The sequence below is a fragment of the Limanda limanda genome, chromosome 14 (assembly GCF_963576545.1).
Source record: "Limanda limanda chromosome 14, fLimLim1.1, whole genome shotgun sequence".
Classification (NCBI taxonomy): Eukaryota; Metazoa; Chordata; class Actinopteri; order Pleuronectiformes; family Pleuronectidae; genus Limanda; species Limanda limanda.
The window spans coordinates 6,828,108-6,855,405 of NC_083649.1; the positions used below are offsets into that span (position 1 = coordinate 6,828,108).

At 41.5% G+C, this 27,298-nt stretch overlaps 3 protein-coding genes across 3 annotated transcripts; 2 read left to right on the forward strand and 1 right to left on the reverse strand.

Annotated features, from left to right (window-relative positions):
* Window positions 1-5,628: 5,628 nt before the first annotated feature.
* mis18a (MIS18 kinetochore protein A) lies at window positions 5,629-13,346 on the reverse strand. The gene is made up of 5 exons (XM_061086201.1): window positions 13,032-13,346; window positions 11,741-11,807; window positions 11,006-11,128; window positions 10,241-10,343; window positions 5,629-6,317 (listed from the first exon to the last, which is right to left on the reverse strand). Exons 1-5 carry the CDS (start codon window positions 13,339-13,341, stop codon window positions 6,237-6,239), a joined length of 684 nt encoding a protein of 227 aa, XP_060942184.1. The 5' UTR covers window positions 13,342-13,346; the 3' UTR covers window positions 5,629-6,236.
* Window positions 13,347-14,533: 1,187 nt separating this feature from the next.
* Window positions 14,534-18,416, forward strand: haus1 (HAUS augmin-like complex, subunit 1). Its single transcript, XM_061086199.1, has 9 exons — window positions 14,534-14,624; window positions 14,707-14,881; window positions 15,833-15,968; window positions 16,842-16,976; window positions 17,064-17,187; window positions 17,725-17,790; window positions 17,896-17,967; window positions 18,164-18,211; window positions 18,306-18,416. Exons 1-9 carry the CDS (start codon window positions 14,604-14,606, stop codon window positions 18,348-18,350), a joined length of 822 nt encoding a protein of 273 aa, XP_060942182.1. The 5' UTR covers window positions 14,534-14,603; the 3' UTR covers window positions 18,351-18,416.
* Window positions 18,417-21,592: 3,176 nt separating this feature from the next.
* On the forward strand, window positions 21,593-26,583 carry eva1c (eva-1 homolog C (C. elegans)). The gene is made up of 8 exons (XM_061086335.1): window positions 21,593-21,755; window positions 22,830-23,032; window positions 23,217-23,340; window positions 23,519-23,671; window positions 24,303-24,446; window positions 25,004-25,081; window positions 25,160-25,264; window positions 26,109-26,583. Exons 1-8 carry the CDS (start codon window positions 21,656-21,658, stop codon window positions 26,477-26,479), a joined length of 1,278 nt encoding a protein of 425 aa, XP_060942318.1. The 5' UTR covers window positions 21,593-21,655; the 3' UTR covers window positions 26,480-26,583.
* Window positions 26,584-27,298: the final 715 nt, after the last annotated feature.

A 27,298-nucleotide genomic window follows, 5' to 3' on the forward strand; every position in this document is an offset into this window, starting at 1 on the left:
CCCCATCATAAACCTCTTTGGGTGACACTGCCCTGACGAGACAAAGACTTGGGGGGGGGGATCATCAGAGCTCTGAGACAAACACACACATACACAGGACAACACAAACAGGGGCTGCCCGGTTTAATCGGCGTGGCTAAGCTGCTAAAAGCCGAGGGGCAAGAGTGGCTCAAAAATACATGAGAGCCGGAGCCTTTTGTTTATCAGAGACGGGCGGACAGTTAGTTTAAAACCCCCCCGAGCGGCCTGGACACACACACAGGTTGTGGACATGAATATTATGGCTTCACCACAGAGCTGAGTGGACTGCCGGGTATGAACAGGTACTTGCACCCACTGAATAGATGTAAATATTAATACCACGAGGGTGAAGATCCCACAGACACAACTCACGTATTGATGATCAGTCAGGTGAGGGATATCGATAAGGAAAACCAGATTTAATAACTGCGTATAAAGTCATGGAGCACACAGGACATGAATAACACGAAAAAAAGATTTAAAAAATGTTCATACAATAATGAACAATAATAAAAGTTTATCCAATACTTTGCTTTATGCTGTCAATATCATAAGGTTTAGGACAAAGTAATACTTTTTGAGACGTAGTATATAAATTGTATAAAGTTGTGAACAGGTACCTGCATCCATGTGTTCAGTGGTGACAACAGGTGTAAATATTAATATGACGAGGTTGAAGGTCCCACAGACACAACTCATGAATTGATGATCAGTCAGGTGAGGGATATCGATAAAGAAAACCAGATTTAATAACTGCGTATAAAGTCATGGAGAAGACAGTACATTAATAACAGGAAAAAAATATTTAAAAGATGATCATACAATAATAAACAATAAAAAAAGTGGATCCAATACTTTGCTTTATGCTGTCAATATCATAAGGTTTAGGACAAAGAATCTTTTTTGAGATGTAGTATATAAATTGTATAAAGTTGTGAACAGGTACCTGCACCCACTTGTTCAGTGGTGACACCACGTGTAAATATTAATACCACGAGGGTGAAGATCCCACAGACACAATTCATGTATTGATGATCAGTCAGGTGAGGGATATCGATAAAAAAAAACAGATTTAATAACTGCTTATCAAGTCATGGAGAAGACAGTAAATCAATAACAAAAAACAATCATACAATTATAAATAATAAAAGTTTCTCCAATATTTTGCTCTTTGCCGTCAATATCATAAGGTTTAGGACAAAATAATACTTTTTGAGACCTAGTCTATAAATTGTGTAAAGTTGTGAAGAATATTTTTACCTCTTTGCTCACTTTATAGATTTATAGATAAGAGTATAAATAATCATCAACACAAGAGTAACTAGCAGACTGTCTATATCCTCCATGATTCTGAACGTGGCGGGCAAGTTATTAATCTGTGTATAATCTGAAGAAATCCATACTGATGAGATTAAGATGAAAAATAATAATAATTTCCCCTTGACACACATTTTTATTTGATTATTTCCTAAATTAATCTGTGTGTAAACAGGTCACGTTACAGCGAGCGATGTGTGATCAACAAGCCTCCAGCTCCAGCGTCCCAGCAGGGGACAGCTGCACGGGACACTGGTCCTCATCGGGACATCAGGGATATTTAGATACTGGGACAGAAGATTACATGGATGAGAATATTAAACAGCAGCTGATACGTCAGGACTCGAAGAAATCGCTCGAAGAATTTGGGGAATATTTGGGGCACGGATTGAAAATGCATGATTTTACTTCATCAATATACTTACAAAATTTAAATTGACATTGAAATCACGAGAGAGAACAGATTTATTTGATACCACACAGGAGAAATCACAGACTTAAGACAAGATTTTTTTCACTGCAGTAATATCGCATATATATTCCGTGCAATCGTTATTCAATTAAGCTGCACACCTTTCAGTTAATTAGATATCAGTCACATAAACATGCTCCATCAAGATACATTAATTATGTCCTTTGAGGTTGTGATTATGTAAAAATAATTAAAGAATCTCCCACTGAGTTTCATAGGAATCAATTCAACCGTTTTTCCTCCATTGTCCTGTGTAACGTATTGAACTGGCCTATACAAAGGGGGCATTTAAAAAATAAAATTAAGTAACAATTATCATTTCTAACTGAACATGAATCACCTGGGGAAGAAGTAGGAGTGCGTCACTTTTTTAAATGTCCCTCTAACAAGCGTGGTACATCAGATCTTGGACGCGCATTGAACCTGAGAGTTTAAAAGTCCAACTTCTGACTTTCTCACAGCTGGATGGGGTCTGAGTGTTAGAGATTTAAAAAGAAAAATACACTAATTATTTAAACTGATCAACCTGCTTCACATGGAAATCTTCCTTGTCCAAAAAAGTGATAAAAAATATGTTTTGTCACGTCTTTTTTTATGGTTATGTGGATAAATGTGGATACATGTTTTTTCTCCAAACGCTGCAAGAGTCCGGTCTGGTTCGCCTTAGCCAAAGGTAAAAAGTTTGGAATATCATAAACATTTTAACAGAACATCAGACAGACAATCTACTGTTGTATTCCAGAAGTCATGACCTGAGTGACAGGATTTCCTAAAGAGCCTGTTGATAAACAACAATCCCTCTTTAATATTCATTTTTTAACATGAGGCCAAACTGACCACTTATTGTCCAGCAGGACTTTGTTTTTGTCAATCTGTTGAGGCTTAGACCCTGGATGACATTAATCCCATTTTTAGTCCCCTTCTCATCACAAACACACATAAACACACACAGTCACAATAACAGGCAACAGATGAGCTTTTGTGCCTGATCAAAAAAAAAAAAGCCTTTGTGCCCTAAGTAACAAAAACAAAGAAAACCAGATGATTAACCTGCTGTAGTGAGGGACAGCAGGGATGTTGACACACATCCACAGTCAACCTGAGCATCCTGCTTCCAACATGAGGAAGATGAGGAGGAGGAGGAGGAGGAGAGAGTGAGACACTACCTGGCAGACACCAGCCTACACAAAGACGCAGGGGCAAATAAACAAGCAGATGTTTCTAATGAAGTCGGAGGCTTTGAGCACTCAGAGGGGATTGGGGTTACGCCGTCAGGAGAGTCAGTGACGGGCCGGCTCCACGCCGTCCGATCACAGACACAGATGAAGGAGATTAATGGAACAAGACGGTCGAGGCTTATCAGAGATTTTGCGCTTTCGCTGTAGAATGTGATGTCAGTAGAAACAAACAAGGCTAAGTTTCCCCCCAAATGCTCTTGACACCGAGATCATCTTACAGACGCTGGATCTGGAGATTTATTTGGGAAACTTAGACGCCCAGATGACCCACTGTCCTCGTCTGGATGACGCCAGACCTTGTTAATGACTTCAGAGATAGGGAGGAGATTTCAGTCGGGCATATGTCAGACAACCCACCACGTGAGGAACAGGAGAGGTGATTCTATACCAGGTCAAAAAAACAATCAGCAGAGTTCTCCACTTAACAGAAGTTGATGCTTTGTTAACATACTTTTTTCATGTTATCAAACAGAAATAATAAGGTTACAAATATTTTACTTGATTCTTTTATATGAAATAAAATATATTTGGTTATTTACATGAAAGCACCTTGTGAATAATTTATTATAGCAAAAAAAAGAGGAAAAGATAAACACAAATATAACTTTATGTTATGAAACACAGGATCTGATGGTTGGAAATTTAACTGGAAATTGCTCATAAACAAGCGTTGGCAACTTGTGGGGTGTGGCTCTATTGTCCCACAATAAACAACTGGCGTGATGGGAAAGATGGAAAATGTAATTACACAGTAAATATTGATAATTATTTAACTTATAGGTGATTTTTTTCCCCTTGTTATTATCAAAAGTCCTGACAGGTTAACTTCAGGATTTATCAATTGTCAGAACAAACAGTTTTCCCTTAATGACAAAACCAATTGTTCTCAGTATAATTCTCATGAGTCTCGAACAAGAAACAGTTCTATTCTCACAAATCATCCTTTTCATTGAAAACAAGAAAACAAACATATTTTGTAAGTTGGCACACAGGTGGCACTCCTTGAGATATTTTTTCTCTCCCTCTCTCCCTCTCTCAAAAACAAGATCAGAAATTCAATCAAAGAGCAGAGCTCAGCCAATAGGAGCCCAGTGTCTGTGGCAACAGCAGCACTAGTCTGAGCCGCCATTGGTCCGATGTTTCTCACAGTGAGGGCTGTAATTGGCTGACGGCGTGCCGAGGCTTCATTGCCTCCATGGCAACATTGCTTCCTTATTGCTTAGGGAAGGTGAAAAGGAGGGAGAGAGGGGAGGCGACTTTCACTCAGACACCACCTCTGCATTATTCATCCTTTGTCCCTGAACGCTTGTAGAATGTGTGTAAATGTGCGGACGTGTGTTTCCATGTTGCTCCTGGTTGGAGTGGCAACGATTGGCTGGGACTTGAGTGGTGAACAGGGGGGGGGAAACATGTGCAATAATTGCACTCAGCAGTGCAACGCATCCAGCAACACCGCGTCTATATATAAAACAGATAAATGAGATCAGAGGCCGTAGAGTGAATGAGTTTGTCTCCAAACACACCAACCAGCCTTTCAGCTTTATTGCTCTGAATGGAAAAACCATCGCTATGGGACCAGTTCAACAGAATGAGTGTGTTACTGGGAGGAGCAGCAGCTGTGCACATCTGGACGGGCTGGCTCCATCCTCCCTCTGTGCAGGAGGATGGAGCAGGCAGCGAGCACCGGATGGAGACAACACCACCAGTAAACAACAAAAACCACGCTGCTTGTTTGTTGTTGTTTTGACTTTCCCACCGCCCACCCCCCCTTGCTTATGAGGGAGGGGAGAACTATGTGGAGGGGGAGGGAGAAAGAAGGGTGAGGGTGGGGTTTAGCAGGGAGAAAAACATCACACAGGGATTAGGTGGTGGTGGTGGTGGTGGGTGTGTCTAAGCAGGAGCGGGCGGTAACGAGTGTTGACAGGCGTGCCGGGCAGCGAGCTGGCTGGCTGCTCCTCCGACACTGAGCCCGGTGACGAGATGGCAACAGGCAACTCGGCGTAGCACGTGCTCCCCAGTTGCCATCGCAACCTGCCCATGGATCGCCATGGATACAGCGTGGTGGTTGGCCCTCTCTAACTGTTGTTGTTCTGTGTGCGGCTGATGAAACCTCGTGTGTGAGGGAGGGCAAGCCGTACAGTGTGTTGTTGCTGCTTCTTCCTTTTTTTCACCACCTCGGCAGAAAGTGTTGCTAGGCACATTAGGGGTCAGTTGGTAAACAAACATAAGTTTTTGATATATAATCAACCACCTCCTTGAGCCCAAAGACCTTAAACTTTGCCGTTTCATTCTTAAATACTTGTGATTAGTCACAAAGCAGGATGATCCCCAAACTATGTTACAGCACGGAAACATTTAATAAGATTATCCTGATTTTAAGGGTTAATTTGGTCCTTTTGTTAATTCAATTAATTATGTAAAAAAACTGAAAACTAATATCCTCATTTGTGGAAACAGTTGAATATTTTAATACACAAACACAACACAAGACAAAACCAAACTGGTACAACTGTGAACAAACAAAATAAATCAACAAAAGATGTTACAACAACAAATGAACGGATGCAATAAGCTGTCAATTTAAATTCTGGCTAAATCTGAATTTTTGTCCTAAATATTTTTGATGCAGTTAATATTAAACAGGGTGTGTCTTTTACTCAAAAACGTTGTCAATACAAATTCATTGTGTTGCTCTCTTCTAGCCATTTAAAACATGTATCCCATCTACCTTCACGGCCTCACGCTTCAGGAGGAGAACAAAGAGAAAAGTGTTTGTGGCCTCCAGTGGCCCGATCGATCGGCGTTGTGCTGAGTGTGCAGCTCGCCTGATGAAATCCTGCACAAATAAACATTCTGCTCTCAGCGCACACTCACTCCGCACCGAGACACATGGAGGAGACGGCGCCCCGAGCCGCAGGAGCACGCGCTGACAACATGATTGATTACAAGCGCTGGGAGTCTTTGTTTCACCATCGCTAATCAGAACACAGTGTGTCCGTGCTGTTCCTGCACAAGGTGAGGCTAGGACGAGACGTGCCACTGGGGGGAATGTCGCCGAAATGAAACTTAGAGGAGGAAGCATTAATGTCAAGGTAGAGGTGGAGGTGAGGGTATGATCAAATTAAATTATAAAAACACACGTTCCAACACCTGGACCGACCCACACGTCCGGCTGTCGCCTGTCGCTGTCACACCACATCATATCCGTCCTGAATCCCAAGTTCAATCTCCTCCAACCTCTGGGACATGGACAGGACCAGCATTTTCATCTGTGAGGGGGGGGGGGGAGAGGCAGATTGTGTTAATGGTGCAGGGTTCAGGATGTGTACGTGAACAGAGGTAGGTAGATAGGTAGGTAGGTAGATAGGTAGATAGGTAGATAGGTAGATAGGTAGATAGGTAGATAGGTAGATAGGTAGATAGGTAGATAGGTAGATAGGTAGATAGGTAGATAGGTAGATAGGTAGATAGGATGGATGGATGGATGGATGGATGGATGGATGGATGGATGGATGGATGGATGGATGGATGGATGGATGGATGGATGGATGGATGGATGGATGGATGGATGGATGGATGGATGGATGGATGGATGGATGGATGGATAAGATAGATAGATAGATAGATAGATAGATAGATAGATAGATAGATAGATAGATAGATAGATAGATAGATAGATAGATAGATAGATAGATAGATAGATAGATAGATAGATAGATAGATAGATAGATAGATAGATAGATAGATAGATAGATAGATAGATAGATAGATAGATAGATAGATAGATAGATAGATAGATAGAGTACTTTATTCATCCCCAAAGGGAAATTAAGTCATCATAGCAGCCGGTATATTTGAATACAATAAAATAAAATAAAAAATATTGAGGAAGAAGAATAAAAAACAGAAACACAAGATAAATAGGTAGATAAGGTGCAGTGGCAAGATGATGGTAATAGTACTGATCATATGATGGTAATGTTATTGTTAGACAGTATATAAAAATAGTACAGTATATATAGTATATAACGAGGGTGGAGGCAGAAGAGAAGAAACAAGGGAAGAAAAAGAAACCGAGGCTAAAACTGGACAGGTGGGAAGCAGTGGAGAGGAACGAGGGAGGAGAGAAGATAATTTAAAAATGGATTCAACGAGGGAGGACGACAAAACCCAGAGGGGAAGTGGTCAGGGACCGATGGGTATGGAGGGTGTGTGTGTGTCTGGGTGTGTGGGTGTGTGTGTGTGTGGAGTGGGCAGGTCAGTGAGTGCAAAACCCAAACAAATGTCTGCCAGTCAGACGCACACAGACAGACAGAATACATTAACTGTGGCGGCAGAGCTGCAGAGCATCATCCTCAGACACAGTCCAGCTGACGCGTTGTGATTTCTACAAAAAAATTTTTTTACAGAAAGGCCTTGAACATGTTGAATCTTGAGTTCAACAATATTTACTTGAAGCAACAGCAATATTTTCCCATGAAACCCAATCAAGAGAAGTAGGGCTGCATCTCTGGCTATTTTCGTTTCATAATTTCCCAATTATTTTTCTACTTAATTGATTAATCCCCAGGTGTGAAAATAAGAGTCCCGATAGCCCACGGGTTTTCGAACCAACAGTTCAAACCCTGGAGATAATTAATTAACAGCCATGTGAACTGTGGAAAACAGAAGATCTTACAATGAAACCATGGATTTTTGGTTGTTGATCAATTTTCTGCAAAAACAGAGGCTAAAAAGAACTTTGTAATCCCAAAAAATTGCGAAACACATGTAGAAGTTCAGAAGTTCAACTGGTTTTTGAGACTTGTTGCTACGGAAGCAATTTACAGTGTTGCATTCCGATACATACAAGGAAAAAGCTCTTCACCCAGTTGGTTATCTAAGCATTTTTTGGCCAGTAAATCAACTGTGTAAGCCGATAGAACAGCTCTGGCCACAAACTCAAATGTAAAGCTGATGAAAAGAGGCGAGGCGCGGACCTCAGAGCGAAAAAAGACTTAAAGCCTGAAACCAAATCACACGCAACTTCAAAAAGACCTGATTTTTAATTCCTGATCCTGTCAAGGACCTTCACAGTCCTGTCATAATAAACCTTTAGGAAGTGATGAACGACGGCTTTTGAAGTTAATACAGTCAGGGAGCGGCCAGAGACACGTGGATCATCCGAGGAACTGAAGTCAGACTGATGTGGATTTTTTAAGGCTCCTAACAGATACAGATATTAGGAAGTAAAACATTTCTAATACCGAAATATACATTTTTAAAACTTGAACTTTAGACCATGATTCCTAAGATGTCGTTATCGATCTAAGGCCTATATTTAGGGCCCGAGCACTGACATTAAAGGTCAGGTGAGGCCCTATTGAAATTGTAAGGATTATTATTATTATTATTATTATTATTCAGGCAAATTAATTGGCTTTTTGAGGGCTTTAACATGCTCAAATTCTTACCAAAATTTGCAGAAAGTTAGAAAGTGGTGAAAATTTACGTATTCTGGAGGAATTTTCAATGGGCGTCGCAAAATGGCTCAACGGTGCCCCCCGAGACCGCCGGAATGTGTTCACATTGACCGATCTTCACAAAAATCGATACACAGGTGTATTTAAGGATTGTAATTTTACTTTTTAACCATAATACAAATAAAACACCAATAAAACCAGATATGCAGGACTTAAATCAAGAAAAACAATTCTTCTATGGAAAATGTCAAAAATAAATGCCCATCTCTTCAGCATTCATAACTATGATTAACTATCATTTGTTATTGAGGAACTATATGTAATGACGCCATCTTCCAACGATCTTTCTGCTTTGTTTATTCAGTATAATAAAAGTTTTCACGTCATGAAACATAAACCCAGGGACAGACGCGCCTGTTTGTTTCCGAGTAAACTGACACATCTGATGATTCTTGTTAAACACGTGAACGAGTTGAATTAAGTGGAAACCATTATGCTAACCTAACCTACATATTATCCAACACGAGTCGAACCCCTGTTCATTGGATCATATCCTGACCTGACGTAGCTTTTGTCTCTGAGTGACAAGCTGTTACAAGAGAAAAACACACAAGATCTTTTGTTTCACGGCGTTGCTAAAGTAGAAAAGATAATTACACATTGGAAGCGAGCGCGACAAGTCACTGACAGAAACATGGCACCGTTGAATGCGCTCACACACGCACATGTATAAACGCCTCTTCTGCAAGTGGTTATTATTTTTATTTGCATATTAGCAACTAAAACCTGTTTCATAACATTCTGGTGCATTGAAAAAAAACATCTCATGGTTCAATCAACCAGTTGTTATATGCAAATAAACATCCAGGGGGCGGAGCCAAGACAAACAAAAAGCCGACATACATCCAGCGCTTATGACAAAGACTCTCATGATCAAAACATGTTTTTCCTCCGGCAAAGATTCCTCCACATGCTCCTCAGCTCAGTTATTGTCCTGCGAGCAGCGTGTGACACGGAGGGCTGGCTCACCATCACCCCCTACTGGCCAATTGGTGTTTTCACAGCTATTTTTTAAACAAAGGGTGATTAAGATTAAGTTTGTGAATCACCGCAGCTTTCCAGGGAATTTTCATATGAATACAACCAATGGTGTTAATGTGATACTCAGAAATATACTGCTCAATCAGGGAAGTAATTAAAATGAGAATTAGGTGATATTAAAATTTTTTTAAAAAGGTGGAATATATAAAGCAGAAATAGATCTGAAAGTTAAAGGAATTACAGAAGATGTAGAGATGAAAATAACTGTGCCATCAGAGGAGGACGTGATGAGATGATGTCATGTCTGATATCAGCGTCTGCCCGGCCCAGTGGGGGGGGGGGGGGGGGGGGGGGCTTCCCAGAACGAAGCTGATGTCACCATGAGTACAACCTGCTCATTGGTAATCAATGAGAAAGAGCTCATACATAGCATTGTGTCATTTACCCTCAGTGGGACAGTTACTCCTGCTTTAACTGACGGGATGTGGGCGTCAGATTTTTATACATTTTGCACAAAAACTAAATTGCTTTAAAGATTAAACTCCTGTGTTTGGAGGAGAATTGTCGTGTTTATTGTGTCGCGATGAGCTTTTACAGCCTCGTGACATTATATGCTCGACAGACGGAACCTTTTACCTCACAGCAATAAGAGAGGAGCCGAACAAAGGGAAGCAGCAGCAGTGATTTACCTCTGTTAGCTGTTGTTCCACCACGGCTCTGTGCTCCAGCGTGACCAGCTGCTCTTTGGGGCCCTCTGCTGCCAACATCTGGCTCGCTGATCCCAGCACATAACTGGAAAGGATTCACAGCAGTATAATAACAGAGTGTTAATCACAGACACAGGAATACAGTTACTCATCGTTCAAATCCAACAGGTGCAATTAAATACAATAAATAAAACCATAAACAGTAGCTGTGTGAGGCTGAACACATTCTGTTTTCAATTGTGGAGCATGAGTCACAACATGAGTCACAACATGAGTCATATCTTGTTTTCTATTTAATATTTATTCAGAATTGATATTTTAATTTTTTAGGCCTTTAAACACATCATCACTGTGTTTCCTGGTAAAGTAATTTACTGTTTATCCCTAAAACTCAGTTGTTAATAAGACATTTTGTAGATACTCATTTTTTGGAGGGGCAGAGTAGAAGGTTTCTGATTTACCTATAATAACTTTAAACGTAGACTTTATCATAAATAACTAAAAAGAATATAATATAGAATATATAGAATTTGAATCAAGGAAGTAAACATATTTTTGTCTGCATTGTTCATTCTGGAAACTAAAAGTTTTCCTATCTGCACCTCATCAGTGAGTTCATGGTCTTTCCGAGACAGACGATGAACTGATGATTGTAGTGAATGACATGTGTACAAAACCCCTGTCGAACACAGAATAATACAGAAAACATACCAGAAGAAGAAAAAAACGGTCTGGAGCTGAACAAACCTGTCGATGTCTGCGACGTTGAAACAGAAAGCAAACCTCTTGTGGTCCAGCTTCTTCGGCGTGGACGTGTAAACCATCCCCAGCACCGAGTGACAGGCTCGACAGAAGAGATCCATGATCAGACTATGGACGAAAGAAAGAAATTAATCATAGTTAAGGCCGGCGCATGCTTCTGCGTTTTCACGGGTTTTCACGGGCCCGGAAGCGTAAGAGCCCTTCCGGGCCCCTTTAGTACTTTTGTAGCCCTTCTTACGTGCTTACGTGCGTCGCCAAATTTTTCTAACTAGACGGCAAAGCTCCGCAAGAGTCACGTAGCCGGCAAGGCTGTGATTGGTCTGCTAACTACATCATTTCCGGAGTCGCATTTCCGGTTCATGCCCGATAATACCGGCGGAAACCACAGAAGATTTAGAAGAACGAATATGGACCAAATAGAAGAGCACTTGGCAGAAGAGATCCGAAACTATGACCACTAGTCCTGCGTCACAACTGCGTGAAAAGCCGCAGACGCCGTTGCAGAAGCATGCGCCGGCCTTAAGACAGCGACAAAACACCAAAGGTTGTATCAATGAATTCCAAGACATTTGACACTTTCGTTATCCATCAACCTCCCCTGTGGTAAAGCTAGTGTTAATTATCCAGACCCTCAAAGATAATCAGTATTGATAATGGACGGATGGATGGAAGTAGGCCCAGCTGAATTTACATCACCAGGGACGAGTGACACTTTCTTACCAGAGAGAGTCTTTGCCTGCTTCGTGCAGTCGACTGTCATTTCCAACCAGGACGTTGTCAGTGACTCCTGAAACCAGAACATTACAAATATCAGGGTTATACATATGAGATTTGATTGATTGATAGAAAACCTTGGATTATATTCTGAGGGAAACTGTCAACAAAACCATAAAATGTCATTTTTGGAGTTCAATAGAACATACTTCATCTATAAAATCGTCATATAAAACTGGGAAAATCCAATTTAACATATTTTAAATAATTAAAAGACTAAGCCTTCAGTTGTCATAAAAACTCAAAGGGTGTTTAGTTTGTCCAGTCTGGGCTACTGTACAAAAAAAACATGGCGGCCTCCGTAGAGAGGAACCGCTCCTGATGTAAATATAAAGTATTGAACTTTAAAATGTCCATTGTAGAGAAAAGAAAACAACAATTCGTACAATTTAGATGAAACACACTAGAGAAAACATCACTGGGATTATTTTATATTAAATTTCTGACAATAAATCCCTTTCGATAAATCTGACACACTGAACCTTTAAGTATTAGTGAGGACTATTCTTGCAGGTGTAATATTGCAAATGTCCCCAAATGTCCCCATTGTTGGACAATAAAGCATCATCTCATCATATTTCATCTATATTTTATCTTATCTTCTATTATCTCGTCTCTTCTTCTGCACCCAGGTCAGGAGCCACACTCACTCTTCAGGCGGATCTGGTTCTCTACATCCTCACTTCCGTCCCAGGACAGCGAGTCCCCCAACAGAACAGACTTCCTCTTTAAAATCGTCATATAAAACTGGGACAATCGCAAATATTTAACCTATTTTAAATAATGAAATGAATAAACCTTCAGTTGTCATAAAAACTCAAAGGGTGTTTAGTTTGTCCAGTCTGGGCTACTGTAAAAAAAACAAAAAACATGGCGGCCTCCATAGAGGAACCGCTCCTGATGTAAATATAAAGTATTGAACTATAAAATGTCCATTCTAGAGTATATAAACAACAATTCGTACAATTTAGATGAAACACACTAGAGAAAACATCCCTAGGATTATTTTATATTAAATTTCTGACGATAGATCCCTTTCGATAAATCTGACACCCTGGACCTTTAAGTATTACTTAGTATTAGTTACTGAGGACTTTTCTTGCAGGTGTAATATTGCAAATGTCCCCATTGTTGGAAAATGAAGGATAATTTTTATCTTATCTTATGTATATGTCTTCTTATTTATCTTCTATAATCTCGTCTCTTCTTCTGGACCCAGGTGAGGAACCACACTCACTCTTCAGGCGGATCTGGTTCTGTCCGTCCTCACTTCCGTCCCAGGACAGCGAGTCCCCCACCGGAGACTTGCACTTCCCGCAGATGAAGAGCACCGGTCCGTCCTCAGCCTCCTCTTCCTCCTTCAGGCCGAACAGCTTCTCCTCCACCACGCTGGAGTTGGTGCTGGACGTCTCGAACGTGCTGTTGCCGGGTTTCGGTCGTGTTTTCCGGGTCGAGCCGGTGTAGTCCCCGCCGGGCGAGTGGAACGTGGAGTTGTTCACTCGCTTCTGTCGCTGTTTGGACTGAGACAACTTCTCTCTCTCCGCCATCTTTCTCCAGGTTCTTCCTCCAAAACAAGAAGTTTCAAACTTTGGCGGTTAGCGGGGCGACGGGGGAAGGAGTCACCTCTGTGCACTTCCGGCTTCGTCTCTCCGCCCACTGCTTGTGTGTGTGACAGATAGACAGACAGATAGACAGATAGATAAATATATATATATATATATATATATATATATATATATATATATATATATATATATATATATATATATATATAGACAGACAGACAAATAGTTAGACAGACAGACAGACAGACAGACAGACAGACAGACAGACAGACAGACAGACAGACAGACAGACAGACAGACAGACAGACAGATAGTAAGATAGATAGACAGACAGACAGACAGATAAATAGATAGATAGACAGACAGACAGACAGACAGACAGACAAATAGATAGATAGACAGACAGACAGTAAGATTAACAGATAGATAGTTAGATAGATAGACAGACAAATATATAGTTAGATAGACAGACAGACAGACAGACAGATAAATAGATAGACAGACAGACAGATAGATAGATATTTAGATAGATAGACAGACAAATAGATAGTTAGATAGACAGACAGACAGACAGATAAATAGATAGACATACAGACAGACAGATAAATAGATAGATAGACAGACAGACAGACAGACAGACAGACAGACAGACAGACAGACAGACAGACAGACAGACAGACAGACAGACAGACAGACAGACAGACAGACAGACAGACAGACAGACAGATAGATAGTTAGATAGATAGACAGACAGACAGACAGACAGTAAGATACACAGACAGATAAATAGATAGATTTTTTTAATGCCCAGCTTAAAATAATATTTGTGTGGATTAGTAGATGCTTTCTTGTACCTTTATGCTGGATTAAGTGATATAATAATTTAGAAATGATGATAATTCAATTGTATAAAGACATAAGTATTAACATTTAAAGAAATAAACACTTTAAATACTTTTGGTGTTCCAGAATCCCCTGTCTTCTTCTTCTTCTTCTTTTTGTTGTTCATGTTGGTTCATTCACGCGAAGTGGTGGCCGGTAGTATGGTGAACTATCTTGACTCCAGTTTCATCTTTGGAACGTGATCCGGATACAGAGCGAAGAAGATGATTTTCATTGGTCGGTAACGCGGAAGTAACTCGCATAATTCCAGGGGCGGGAAACCAAACAGCAAAACACTAGTTTCTCCTTCGAGCTGCAGAAACTTTTAACAACTTTCCTGTTTTGTCACCTTTTCCTTCTCCATGAGTGAGAAGATGGACACGGTAAAGTTCAATGTCTATTTAACATATAAGTGACATGTCTGCGGTTGTGTCCCTGTTGGTAACCCTCCTCTCCCCCCCCCAGGTGAGCAGCTGGCTGGCCTCGGTGTTCGGGGACCAGCCGGTTCCTCAGTTCGAGGTGAACACCAGGACCGTGGACGTGTTGTTCCAGCTCAGCCGCTGCAGTGAGGCTCGCTGCGGGGACACGGCTCTGCTCATAGAGGACCTGAGGCAGAAGACCTGCGAGTACCAGGCGGATGGTGGGTCCCTGTTTAAAACATGTTACTGACACACAACTGAGTCAGAAACATGTCACTGACTCACATGTGAGGTTAAGAACATGTCACTGACACACAACTGAGGTCGTACACAAGTTACTGACTCACATGTGAGATTTAACATATGTTACTGTCTCACAACTGAGGTTTAGAGCGTGTTACTGACACACAACTGAGTCAGAAACATGTCACTGACTCACATGTTACTGACTTACATGTGAAGTTTAAAACATGTTACTGACACACATGTGAGGTTTAATACATGTTACTGACACACAACTGAGGTCGTACACAAGTTACTGACTCACATGTGAGGTTTAAAACATGTTACTGACACACAACTGAGGACGTACACAAGTTACTGACTCACATGTGAGGTTTAACACATGTTACTGTCTCACAACTGAGGTTTAGAACATGATAGTGACTCACATGTGAAGTTTAACACATGTTAGTGACACACAACTGAGGTTTAAAACATGTTACTGACACACAACTGAGTTTAGAACATGGCACTGATACACAGCTGGGTTTAAAACATGTCAGTGACACAAAACATGCTTCAGTTTGTTCATGTTATTATTTTGATGCTAATACTTCATCTAAAATGTACGGTTGAGACATCAATGCACAGCAAATTAAGAAAACAACTTCATCAAAAAGTCACAACACGTTCAAATACAGAGACACGTTGCAAATTGTGAAAACGACAACAACGGAAATGTTTCCATGGAGGAATCTAAGAAAGTGATGAACCTGCTGTAGTTCAGTGTTTTGTGAAGTTCCATCACCACTCACGAGGAGCAGACACTTTAATATCTTAAAAACACACAATTCACCGTTTGCTTTCTCTGTCAAAATCAATTGTCCATCCATTCTCACCACAATGTTCTCACAGCACTTTGACAGTTGACCAGTTTTTCCTGCGTCCAGGTTCACATCTGCAGGAAGTTCTTCTCCAAGGTGTGGGCCTGTCCAGTGCCAGCCTCTCAAAGCCTGCTGCAGACTACCTGTCGGCTTTAGTGGACAATGCTATGGTGCTCGGAGTGAGGGACACATCATTGGACAGGTGAGTTACTAGGGTTGCAAAATTCTGGGAATATTCAAAGTTGGAAACGTTCAATGGGAATTAACGGGAATAAACTGGAAATGTTGTGGGTAATTTATACTAACTGTATTTACCTTGTCATATACAGACATAAATATAAACATTTTGTTGTGTCATAGGCTGATTTGAGCCCTGAGGAAACTTTGGGCACTTGACTATATGCTTCTGCATTGTTATGTCAGTCTTAACATAGGTCTTTGCACAGTATTTGCAAATGTACACAGCCTTTCCTTCTACATTGGATGGGGTGAAATGTCTCCACACATGAGAGAGTGCACGTGGCATTGTTCTGTAGAATAAGATGAGAAAAGTTTGTAAAAAACACTAATGCAATGCCAGAGATATAAATAGTTAGCCAAACAATTTGAATCTTCTGTAAAAATATTTTACAATTGATGGATAAATGAATGGAAATAGGCTAGATGAACAGATGAACAATCCTCAATCAGCATGCTAATATATTTTCCCCAGTTATATCATGGAAACTTACCTGACTAGTCCTGCACACTACAGCAGGCCTCAGTAGCCCTGCTGTAGAGTGAAGCATGCTGGGAGTTATCTGTGCATGTGATGGAAGAATGCACAGTGGAGGGTTGAAATCCAACATGCAGTGTGTGCTGCATTCCATACATCTTTAAAATAGAGTTTTGAATGATGTTTTTATTGCTCAGCGTTTAATTTTCGTAGTTGTTTTTTTTTTCAAAATTCCCGAAATTCCCCAGCTTAACATCCCATGGAAAGTTAAGTTTCCGAGAATTTAACGGAAACTTTCCACCCCTTTTCAACCCTATTGAACACTGCAACATTTCCCACCGATCTCTTCTCGTTGTGTAGCTTCATGCCGGCGGTGAACCACCTCACCAACGAGCTTCTGGAAGCAGAGAAGTCCAACAGACGACTGGAGAGGGAACTCAAAGCGCTCAGGAAGCTTATCGGAACCACTCTGGTTCTGCGCAGCACTTTACAGGAGTAAGAGTGTGGACGTTTCAAACAAACAATCAGTCAGTTTACAACAGGCTGTGCTTCATGTGTACTTAACGTCTCTATCGTCCTCAGGGATATCAACAAAAGTGTGAAAGCTCAGGCAGCGGAGGGCGCTAAAGCAGAGGAGAGGCTCCTCAACATGGACTTTGTGACGGCGAAGGCCAAAGAGCTGAACAACAGACGGGAGAGGGCCGAGGTAGGTTGTGTAATAGATGAGCTGTTCTTCACTCTTTAGTATATCACCATCACAGATCTTAAAATGAAGATGTTTAAGCTGATTTGGTCACATACGAATCTGATGGAACTGCTTCTCGGATCCTAACCGAGGGCTGACAAAGTTTGAGCTTTTAGGGTTGACTGACCATTTCTATCTTTATATAGGTCACAGAGAAATGGTTCTCATACCATTTTCCAGCTCTTTATTTAATCAGCATGCAAAATGTCCTCAGTATCACAAAGGTATGATGAGTCATTAATAAGTTTTCAATGTTTCCAAAGGGCTAGAAGGTGCAAGTAACCTCCTGGCAGCACCACTGTACTTTCCTCTGTGGACTTACTGGTTTTATTTGTGCAGAATGACAGCCTGTGTTTTGATATATTTGTTGTAGTATGAGCATCATGTTACTGCCTTTGGTTAAACAACGGGACACGATGCCAACACGTCTGTATCAGTGTCAGTGTGGACCAGGTTTTTAAAGTAGCAAACAGAGTTTCACTGTCTGTTTCTATCCAGGCTCAACTTGTGTCGAGGAACATGGACAAGTCCATCAGCCACCAGGCTGTTGTGCAGCTCTCTGAGGTATCTACACACATGCACCATAGTCATCGCCATAGAAATGAAGTCCTAACATTGTCCGCTGTCAGGGATTTAAAAGTGGGTCATCGTGTTTTTCTCTCTCTGCAGGAAGTCGCCGCTCTGAAGCAAGAAATTATCCCCATGAAAAAGAAACTGGTGCCGTACATGGATCTCAGCCCAGTACGTTGGTTTTCAGTTTGTCTCGGGAAAGTTTGAAAGACCAAACAATCAGAAGTGGTTTGATGTGATCCTAACCTGTGAAAATTCATGTTAAAGTGCTTTATTAACCGAACTGGGCCGGCTAATTGAACCAGTCTTCAGATGTCTGTGTTAAAACTAAACTAACCAAATGATTTCCCCCTCTTAACCACCACAGAACCCGTCTCTTGCTCAGGTGAAAATAGAAGAAGCAAAGAGAGAATTGGTGAGTGTCTGATCAGATGAGTTCACACAATGATGACTGAGAAATTGTTGCTTACTTTTTAATTTCATCTTGTTTTGTTTCTTGACTTTTCCAGGCTGCTGTTGATGCCCAGCTTGAGATGAATGTGGACTTCAAGTGAAGATGCTTTGTAATTTATAATATTTATAGTTTTGAGCCGGAGCTTTTCTGTCCATGTTGAAATAATAATAAAGTTTATTGGTGATGCAGTTCAGTTGATCCTTGTATTATAATTGTTCTCTCTGAGAGTCTTATCCCTTCGTCTCACGACGCCATCAGGAGGAAACCTAAATCACAATCTTTCTTTCCTTCAGTATGATCTTTTCTCTTTATCGCCTCTTCCTGTTTGTTACAAAACATCATCAACGCTAATCAAGTGTTTTGTCTTTTATTTTCTGGGCGTGCAATCGAGGGCTTGTGTTCCCAGTTTGAAAGTTTATCAGCGACAGTCGTGGGAATCTTTCTGCCCCTGTGTGTTTATATAGATAGATAGATAGATAGATAGATAGATAGATAGATAGATAGATAGATAGATTACTTTATTCATCCCCGAAGGGAAATTAAGTCGTCATAGCAGCCGGTATATATGAAAACAATAAATTACAATACAATAGAAAAAAATAATAAATATTGAGGTAGAAAGAATAAAAACAGAAACACAAGATAAATATGTAGATAAGGTGCAGTGGCAAGATGATGGTAATAGTACTGATGATATGATGGTAATGTTATTGTTAGACAGTATATAAAAATAGTACAGTATATATAGTATATAATATAACAATATATATTTATATATGATAGTAATTATACCAATATAATAGCAGTATATAGTAATAATGGCAGCAACAGTATATATAATAATAATAGTAAATATAATAATATGTACACATGTATAAATATGTGTATATACAAGAATATATCAAGAGTATGATGATATGATATATTGTAGAGGTATAAATAAAAGTATTTGACTATACAATAGATAATATAATATACTATGAGTGTAAGAATATGTAGACAGCGTGCAAAAGACAATATTATTGTATAAAATGATATATAATATCAATATGGTTTATTGCTGTCTTTGATGCAGAGATACCTAAAAAATGCAGGTTTTAGGTTTTAAATTGCATCATCACTTATGGCTTCACGTGACGGAATCCTTTTCCAATTTATTATAAGCTTCCAATAGTTTTTCTAGCACCATAATTATATGCAGATATCTTAGAAATTGTTTTTCAGACCATAGTTTTTGACTGTGACCTGTGAACAGTTTGGCTGTAAAAGTGAATGATCTGGAGATATTGTTATTTTGTAGATAAACACACGGACAGTAAACATCAGCAAAATGTTTTAGTTGTATGGCAACTTTAGAGAACTGCTTTGAGATTAAATGTATAATGCCATTTTATATATATATATATATATGTTTTCCAACCTTCCTGTTTGACCTATATGGCTCAACAGCATCTGAACAACAACATCCAGGAAGCGTTTTTGAGCTTGACAACAAAATTCCTCTGGCTTTGGAGGGATAACAGCAGATAAAGGGGGTTTGGAGCCACTCCCTGGGCGCCTAAAGCCAAAGTACAGCAAATTGGACCAACTTAGGAGAGGGGGGCTAAAAACTGTTGCCCAGTTTGTATGCAAAATATCACCTCGGAGTTCCTCCCCCCCCCCAACCTGCCTGTGTCCCCCCGTGAAGCCGAGCGTGGAGACCCCGACGTCTCTGTCAGCTTGACTGTTGTGCGTCTGACAGGCAGAGTGAGCGGTTACCATGGAGTGGGTCATGGATGTGAGCCGGGGGGGAACCAGTTCACCCAGTAGGCCCCCCGCTTCATTCAAAGACCCCTCGCTTGAGACATCGACACTTTGTGAAAGGAAACGGATTCAAAATATCACTCATTCAAACTGAGGCTTTTGTCCTTGTATAAAGAAGCAGTAACTCAACACTGATGTTGACTTAGAGGGGTGGGGGGGGCACAGACCCACACAAGCATCCAGAACAATAATCTGACATTTTATCTGGTCTAATTCTACACGTGCTTTCTGGATTCAAGTGAATTTCTCTCTAGGCTCCATCTCCACCAGGAAGCTTCTGTTTTTCACCCCCTGTCCATCTGTTTGCCAGAAGGATTTAACAAAAATGACTGAATGGATTCCTCGAAACTTGGTGGAAAGATGGCACATGGGCCAAGAAAGAGCTCATTCAATGTCTCCATGGATAAGGACAAATGGGAGGATGTTTCTTTCTTATTTTCTTCTACCTTTTCACCAATTTCCAAGGAAATATATCAAGGATCTTGCTGGAAATATGGCAAAGTGCTGCAGCTTTACTCTGCTGAGCGCCAGTCGTGTTTATTGTTTTTTTTTGTGTGATTTTGCTGCAGATTTATTGAAAATAAAGGGACTGTTGGGCCTTGATTGAGGTGTGTGCCATTCTAGATCATCTTTGCATCGAACTGATATGAAACAATTTGACAAATACTACAAGAAAGGCTTTAAAATCATAAAAACATTATACAGAAAGCCAAAAAAAAACTTATTTACACTGGTTAAAATGAAATAAATGATATGTATATGCAGGGAGAGGTTGAAAAACAATATAATCTAGTAGAAGCCTAACCAGTGATTTTCCCATTTCCAACTAAGGTTATGGATCTGCTCTAAAACCTAAAATAAACCCACAATGGCTGAAAAATATATAAACAAATATGGTATAGCATTGTAAAATAAACTAAATCCTGTTTTTTACCAGACATGTGTTAGTTTTTCAGTAGCAGGAAAGAAGGAGGAGGAGGAAGAAGAGGAGGAGAAATCCAAAAGGTAAACATGTGCCTCATGGTGGAGGAGGGAGGAGGGAGGAGTGGGGGTGTTGGCTGTGCGTCATTCCGCTGGGTGCGCCCCCTCCCTCCTCTCTCAGATCTAAAATAGTTGTGTATCTGCCACGCCCACCTTGTAACACACACACACACACACACTCAGCTGTTGCTGTTCACTTTCCACACGCGTCCATTCACAAAACCACGTCGGTCCGGAGCGACCTGTTGCGCAGCTGCTTTCCACCGGGACCTCCTCTGCTCCTTCTCCTCTCATCGGACCTCCTCTGCTCCTTCCTCCTCTGCTCCGACCTCCTCTGCTCCTTCTCCTCTGCTCCTTCTCCTCTCATCGGACCTCCTCTGCTCCGATCTCCTCTGATCCGACCTCCTCTGATCCTTCTCCTCTGATCCTTCTCTTCTGCTCCTTCTCCTCTCATCGGACCTCCTCTGATCCGACCTCCTCTGCTCCTTCTCCTCTGCTCCTTCTCCTCCTGGTGGTGATTTCTGAGAGGAGAAGCCACCTCTCAGTTTGCAGGAGAGGAGGAGGTGCACAGTGGACTCCTGTGAAGTCCTCCTCTCTCTAATATGTCCCTGGACTCCGGGGATGAGAGTCATGAGTCCCGGACTGGACCTGAGCCACTGTCTCTTCTACCTGAGCCTGCTGCTGTGGACCAGACGCCTGAGTGGACTGGCTGACTTCTCTAGTAAGAAGAGGATTGATTGATTGATTGATTGATTGATTGATTGATTGATTGATTGATTGAATGAGTGATTGATTAATTGATGATTGATTGATTGATTGATTGATTGATAGACTGACAGATAGATGGATAGATGTACTTTATTCAAATCAAAATCTGTTTATTGAAGGATGATGAATTGGGCAATATAACTTCAGGAAAAAAGAAAACCAAAAAAATAAACAACACAAGGTAACAACAGAAAAAGAAAAACAGAAAAAAACCAAATGCAACGTTATAGTTATACATTTACTTTATTGATCCCAAATTGGGAAATCATTGTGTTACAGCAGCAAGTCAAGGGCATTGCACACAGAGCGAGAAGCTAAGAGATGACAAAAAAGAGACAAAATTGCAGTAGTTATTTCTGAAAGTAAAGGTTTAAATTTGACCAAAATAAATATTATGATGACAATGGTGATGATGGAGGAGGTGAATAAATATGGGATTTTAAAATTGACATTTCAGGGAAAAGCTTGATGATAAACTGATATCTAAATAAATTGGTGTTGTTGGATTGAATTTAATGGGACTGTTGGGCCTTGGTGTTTCATTCTAGTTTGGATAAAGTTGCACTGAGCAGGCGTCACACAATCTGATGAATAATAAGAGAAAAGCTGTGAATCTGAATAAAAGAAAATACAATGAGCCTGACAAGCTTCCTTTGTCAATAAATAAATGGAATTTATAGGGAGAGTAACTTAAAAGTACCTCAAACTCATGGTAATTGTAGATATCATCAACTCACTGGTGGCAAATATATACAATATGCTATGATATGAAACATTTACTTTAGTTTTTATTGGTATTATGGTGCTTCGGAGTTAAATATCTGTATCTTTATGTTGTTGTGTCTATTTCTATTAGAATTAACACTCGGTGCCATGCTGATTGACTTTAGAAATCTCCCTCCACAGCCACAGGAAATATTAAACGTCTATTTTGAACTTCTCATAACAGCTAAACCAGACTTCCCATGTAAAAATTTGTGAATTGTCCCTTTAATTCACCTGTATACTGTATCTGTATGTGCTGCAGACTACCTGTCCAGGATCATCAGCAGCCACTCAGCCCACGCGTGTGACGGACAGCCGCTGCGTCTCCACTGTCCTCGGCACTCCACCATCTCCATCCAGTCGGCCTTCTACGGGAGCGGCGAGGTGTGGGCGTGCCGGGCTGACCCCGACCCCCCCCCGCCCGGAGCCCACAACCACAGCTGCTCGGCGTTCACCGCTCTGCAGGTGCGTTTCTGTGAATGGGATATGATTCACTTTCTATCCTCACAGGGTCCCAGTGAGAGTAGGAGCGTGTTTCAGGACTTTGAGCTGATTTACTGAGGAGGTTTGAGTCTCATTCTTGATTCTCATTCTTCTTTTGCTTTATTTTCTGTGAATTCAGTTTACTGCTCACTTCGTACCTTTGCAGAAGCTGCTGTCGGAGTGTCAGAGCCACAGAGACTGCCAGCTGCCTGTCAACCACCTGCTGTTTGGGAAGGACCCGTGTCCCGGGACTTCCAAGTACCTCCACGTGGACTACAGGTGTAAACCCAGTGAGTCCAGCAGCTTCCCACGTGTCCCTCCTGGTTCACAACAGATTTCACTGTCACGTCCCGGTTGATTTGTTTCTGCCTCAGCTTCTCTCACACATTCGCTGGTGGTCCCTCACCCTCAGTTTCCTGCTGTCACCACCTCCTCCTCCTCATCATCACTTTTTTCCCCCTCGCTCAGCTGAACACAGAAGACATGTGGCCTGTGAGGGAGACACCCTGGTCGTGGGCTGTAAGCCCCCCAGGCTGCTGATCATCTATGCAGCTGTCTACGGCAGAAGCCTGGGCCACGCTGACACCTGCCCCTCACACCTGACCAGACCCCCCCCTTTTGGTGAGGCCACGGGATGTTCAGTGTTCTCATGTGCTGGAGACTAACAGACGAGTTATGAAGCCGGGAATATAGCACCGGAAAAACCAGGAGACATCGGGTTTCATTGTTTTTACACTTCTCGGCCTTTGGGCTCAGATAAGCACTAAATACATGTAAATATAAATGTGAATGCTGAAAGTTAATGTTGAAACACACAGTAAAACATTTCGAAATGTTAATGAAGCCATATTAAACAGATTACATAACTTTTCAACCTAAAAGAATACAGTTATGTGAAAATATATGACCAATAACATTAGAGACACAGTCTACAGCTGATAATCATTTCTCATCCTATGGTTTAAATGAAATAATGATGCTAATTACATTATTATAACATATAAACATGAGCATTTCCTTTGCATGCATTAGGGTTTACACCCCACCTACCAACAGTAGTTTTTCTACTGTAGCGTGTCCATGATGGAGTTCTACAGCAGATGGAAATATCAGCTCTCAATTTCTGATTCCAGGAAAACAAAATGCTTCACCAGAGGCTCATTTAGTGCATTGGGGAGGGGGGGGTATCTATTAATGAGACACACACTCACACAACATGTCTCTGAGTTGCTTCTCTCTTTGTGCCCCACAGAGTGTCTCAACCACGAGGCCGTGCACTCGGTGTCCAAGTCCTGCCACGGCAAACAGAAGTGTGCTGTTGCCGTCAGCAACCAGACCTTCAGGGACCCCTGCTTTCCAGGAACCAGGAAGTACCTCAGTGTGATCTATTCTTGTGGTAGGACTCTCTGTGCTTCCTCCTTCACACAACAAGCCCCTGTGTTCCAAGTGCGAGAGTCTTAAATGTAGGAACACGTCATGTGTGGTTTTTGTTTTCGGCCTCATTCATTATCTGACGGCTCCAGCGGTGAACATTTACAGTTTCCCTCTGTGAATTCTTATCTGCTGATCTCAGCATCAGCTTTTCTTATCTTCATGTACTCAGTAACACAGGGAATAATAGACTGTGCGCTCAGATCCGACTTCCTTGTTAAACATCCGGTGATTTTGCACAGCGAGGTCATCCAATCATGAATCGGAACTGTTACTTGAGCTCGGAGGTGATTTTATTTCCTTCTGACTGGCTCTGTTGTCTCCATCGAGTGTGAAACAATGTGTTAACCCTGTGGTCACAACACAACTGGACAGAACTTTCCATGAGTTGAGAGTGTTCTTCCATAGTGGGCTGGTTTCTCTTCAGAGGTTTGGACGTGTTGTGATGAATGGTCCACTGTAGATTCACCAATATCGCTGAGTCTGCAGAAATAAAAAAGACTGTTCTGTCTTGTTTCCCAGTCCCACAGTCTTTACTCAGGGAGGTCGACCCCGACGTGTTCAGCTCCACCTCGTCTCCGCCTGTGGAGACAGAAAAAGGTAACTGCATCATGTGACCTGTTGCACCTCCCGGTTTTTTTCCTTTTCTTCACGTCGTAATTCAAGTTTTCACCACAGCTGCTCCGGTAGATCTGGAAGAGCTTTTGGCCAAAGGGTCGAGAAGACCAGGAAACTCGGGAGCCGTGATGAGCACCTCTCTCCTGACCTACACCTACATCAGAGGTAAATAGTGTCCACCTGCAGGCCCCACCATAGATATATATAAAGACTAGATGTCTCGTCTGAGTTGCCGGCCAACGGAGCCGGACGTCACCACATGGCGGCCATCTTGCCAGAGGTTGCTCGCTCACTAATAACATTGTGTTGGTAGTGGTAAATAACCATAACTTGCTCAATTTTCAACCAATTTTGAAACGGTCTGGTTTGTTATAAACGTCAGAGATGTAGTTGTGACACTGCATAAATTATTAAATAAAAACAAAACAAAAAACATAATTATTCATAAGTATGCAGTGTCATATCTCTGACGTTTATAACAAACCCGACCCTTTCAAAATCGGTTGAAAATTGAGGAAGTCCACTACCAACACAATGTTATGGGTGAGGGGGCAAACCTCTGGCAAGATGGCCGCCATGTGGTGACGTCCGGCTCCGTCGAACGAGACATCTAGTCTTTATATATGTCTATGGGCCCCACCGTAGACTGTAGATAAAGATGGACGATGGACTCTGCCATCTTGTGCTGCGGTCGACCAATAGCGAGTCAGTCTCAGCTGTCAATCATGACTTTTAGACTTTAGACATTTCCCCCTTTTTTCAATTATATCAAATAACAAACATGAACATGAACTTACATCAGTGTGATAAGATCTGCCTAAAATGTATTTCTTTTTTGGTCCATATCCTATTCGCTAACATGGAGGAGACAGGGTTCATGAGCCATACTGCAGCCAGCCATCAGGGGGCGACCCAGACACTTTGCTTTTACTTAGATGAGCTGTCACGTCATATCGGTTCATCTACAGTCAATGTTTTCTTACACCTCCTGTGTTTGTCTTCTACGCAGAGCATCCAGAAATGGCGGCGCTGCTCTTCACCTCCAGCGTGTGCGTCGGCCTCCTGCTCACACTGCTCGCTGTATCAGTAAGTGTGACCTGCAGAGGGCGCCGGGTCAGAGATCACAGACTCCAAACCAGGCTGATTAGTCAGACTGTAAAACGCCAGGTGGAGGAGGAGGAAGACGAGGACGAAGAAGATGATGAGGATGAAGGAACGGAAAGTTCTTTAATCTCCACCACCGAGCGGAAGGTGGCTTGCGACTGGGAGGAAGTGACTAATGTGAGTGAGGAAGCCGATCGAGCGGAGAGGATCGAGCGCAGAGATATGGTCATACAGGAGATCTCCATGAACGCCTACCTGAACGGCAGCTCCTGTTAAACGGACCAGAGACAAAACAAGAGACTTTCAGAGACTTTTGTTTACATCGTATGTTTATGTGTATTTGCAGGAGGAGTTTTCCTGTTTATGAAGAATGTAATGCTTAAGGGAAACTGCAGAAATAACTGTTTTTATGGTGTAAAATGTGGTCACATAAAGAATCTGTAATTATAAATATAAAATATAGTATTTTTTTACATTTAGCACCAATTGAAGCAAATATGTTTCAGGTTTAAATTCAGGTACTAACGCAGCTGCTTCCTTCACTCATGAATGTTACTGGTCTGATTCATCATCGAGGCGTCTCACAGCAGCGAAGAACATGTCTCCTCTTCTTTGTTTAAATAGGAACCATGAAACACAGGTTATCTCACTATCAACCTCCCTCTGGATTTAAAGCAACACTATGTGACTTTTTGACCTTAAAACATCAGCTTCAGAATGAGTTTGATGGTTCACTGACCTGGAATATGGAGAATGTTTTCTTTTTCATTCCCACTCCTCACCCTGAACGTCTCTTCTCTTATGAGATGTGTGGAACTGACTGATTGTCACAGCTTTAATCATCAGAATCAGGTCCAGTGAGTTGAAGAGTGAAGCTGAACTGTAGCTCAGTTTGTCACAACCCAGCTCAGTTTTAACTTAAAATAAGTTCAGTTAAAGTTTGGAAGCTTAGGAACAGAGGGCGACAAACACATTAAAACCACTTAATCGCTCAGACACGGATCCCAACTGAGTTAATCTCCAGGTGTGGCTGCAGAGGGCGCTGTTGCTCAGTGAAAGCTACGTAGTGATGCTTTAAAAATAGGAGCGTAAATC

Excerpts from the sequence above, each read along its gene's own strand:
- haus1 (XM_061086199.1), top strand. The coding sequence starts at position 14,604 with ATGAGTGAGAAGATGGACACG. Across the intron at positions 17,188-17,724 it reads ACAGACGGGAGAGGGCCGAG|GCTCAACTTGTGTCGAGGAA; the intron begins GTAGGTTGTGTA and ends GTTTCTATCCAG. Across the intron at positions 17,968-18,163 it reads CGTACATGGATCTCAGCCCA|AACCCGTCTCTTGCTCAGGT; the intron begins GTACGTTGGTTT and ends TAACCACCACAG.
- mis18a (XM_061086201.1), bottom strand. The coding sequence starts at position 13,341 with ATGGCGGAGAGAGAGAAGTTGTCTCAGTCCAAACAGCGACAGAAGCGA. Across the intron at positions 11,808-13,031 it reads GAACCAGATCCGCCTGAAGA|GAGTCACTGACAACGTCCTG; the intron begins GTGAGTGTGGTT and ends TTCTGGTTTCAG. Across the intron at positions 11,129-11,740 it reads GCAGGCAAAGACTCTCTCTG|TCTGATCATGGATCTCTTCT; the intron begins GTAAGAAAGTGT and ends TTTCGTCCATAG.
- eva1c (XM_061086335.1), top strand. The coding sequence starts at position 21,656 with ATGAGAGTCATGAGTCCCGGACTGGACCTGAGCCACTGTCTCTTCTAC. Across the intron at positions 21,756-22,829 it reads TGGACTGGCTGACTTCTCTA|ACTACCTGTCCAGGATCATC; the intron begins GTAAGAAGAGGA and ends TATGTGCTGCAG. Across the intron at positions 24,447-25,003 it reads CAGTGTGATCTATTCTTGTG|TCCCACAGTCTTTACTCAGG; the intron begins GTAGGACTCTCT and ends CTTGTTTCCCAG.